Here is a 1,801-nt window from a genome sequence, read left to right as displayed (position 1 = left end):
ATATATACATATATATATATATAGGTGGCCTGGTGTAGCCATCTGGTTCACCAGTCCTCAGTCAAATCGTCCAACCCATGCTAGCATGGAAAGCGGACGTTAAACGACGATGATGATGATGACGATGATAGGTGCAGGCATGGCTGTTCAGTAAGAAGCTTGCTTCCCAACACCATGGTTCTGGGTTCAGTCCCACTGCATGGCACCTTGGGCAAGTGTCTTCTACTATAGCCTCGGGCCGACCAAAGCCTTGTGAGTGGATTTGGTAGATGGAAACTGAAAGAAGCCCACCATGTATATATATATATATATATATGAAGATGATGATATCGATGATGATGGTGATGACGACGACGATGATGACATTGTTTATGTTTTTAATTATGTTTTTTTTTCCCATTTTTCTGGGTTTTTTTAATCGTCAATGCTTTTTTTTTCTGTCTCGACAGATTGCCGAGCGTCTCTATTTGGCTGCGGATTGTATGAAGGAGGCAGTAGACATGTACAACGAAGTCGGAATGTGGCAGCAGGCTCATAAGGTAAAGAAAGACAACAAAAGCAGTGGTGGTGGTCATGTTGTTGTTGTTGTCGTCGTTGTTGCTGTTGTCGTCGTTTAACCATAGGTGGTCAGTTCTGATCGAACAAGCCTACGATCAAAGGTGTTCCAGCTGTGAGCATCCCATCTTTTATTGACACAGTGTATCTAGGACTACATGAACTAATGTGTCATTTCTTGTTGTTGATGTTTAGCCACAGGTAGGTCCTGATCCAACAGACCTGTGATCAAAGATGCTCCAGCTAGGAGCATGCACATGTTTACACACACACACACATATGCATGCACACGTGCACACACACATGTATATATATATACATATACATATACATATACATACACATACATAGATATGCATACATACACACATGCATACATATACATATATATATACATTCATACATGCTTATATGCACACATGCATATACAAACATATATACATATACATACACACACATACATACACGTGCATGTACACATGCATACTTATACATACATACACACATATATGCGTATACATACATACACACATATACATGCATGCATACATACATACATACATACACACATACATATATATATACATACACATACATATACACACATACACACATACACATACATCCATGCATACTTACATATACATAGATACATACATACATACATGCACGCACGTATACATACATACATACATACACACATCTCTATATACATACATACATACATATACGTACACACGTACACATGCATGCACACACACACACCCATACCCACACACCCACACATTCATAGAGGAAGTGCTAGTTTCACTAATTATTATGCATATTATCAAGTGCCATCTAGATGGGTGTGCCCCAGCATGGTCGCACCCCTTAGTTTGAAACTAGTAACAAATAAAAAAAGAAGAGAAAAAAAAGAAAATGGCAAAGATTTCCGTTATTCCCAAACTTCTCGTTCTGCCTGTCTAATCATATTGTCTGTCTGTGTGTCTCTCCCCTCTCTTGCAGCTCGCTTCCAAATTCATGAATGCCGATGCGGTGACAGCCCTCTATGTGACCCAGGCAGACAAACTCCGTGATCAGGGCAAAGTGAAAGAAGCCGAAAGGTAAGACGATCTATCTGCCCTGCCCCCGCGTCTTTTGTATTACCAATCCTTCCGCCACCTCAGTCCATCGCTCCCTCTGTTGCACCATTTTGTAATATCCTCTTGCTTTTCATTAGAGAGCTTTTTAAACCTCGACGTCC

At 40.4% G+C, this 1,801-nt stretch overlaps 1 protein-coding gene across 1 annotated transcript in view; it reads left to right on the top strand.

Moving 5' to 3' along the window:
• The window catches only part of LOC106873882 (intraflagellar transport protein 172 homolog), a 94,584-nt gene that overhangs the window by 37,437 nt on the left and 55,346 nt on the right, over positions 1–1,801 (top strand). Inside the window, exons 23-24 of the mRNA XM_052977743.1 lie at positions 450–539; positions 1,564–1,661. Coding sequence (XP_052833703.1) covers positions 450–539; positions 1,564–1,661 — 188 coding nt within the window. The remainder of the gene's footprint in view (positions 1–449; positions 540–1,563; positions 1,662–1,801) is intronic.

This window comes from Octopus bimaculoides, chromosome 28, assembly GCF_001194135.2.
Source record: "Octopus bimaculoides isolate UCB-OBI-ISO-001 chromosome 28, ASM119413v2, whole genome shotgun sequence".
Taxonomy (NCBI): Eukaryota; Metazoa; Mollusca; class Cephalopoda; order Octopoda; family Octopodidae; genus Octopus; species Octopus bimaculoides.
The sequence above is the reverse complement of the archived record's forward strand: the minus strand, read 5'-3'. Positions and strand labels throughout refer to the sequence as shown.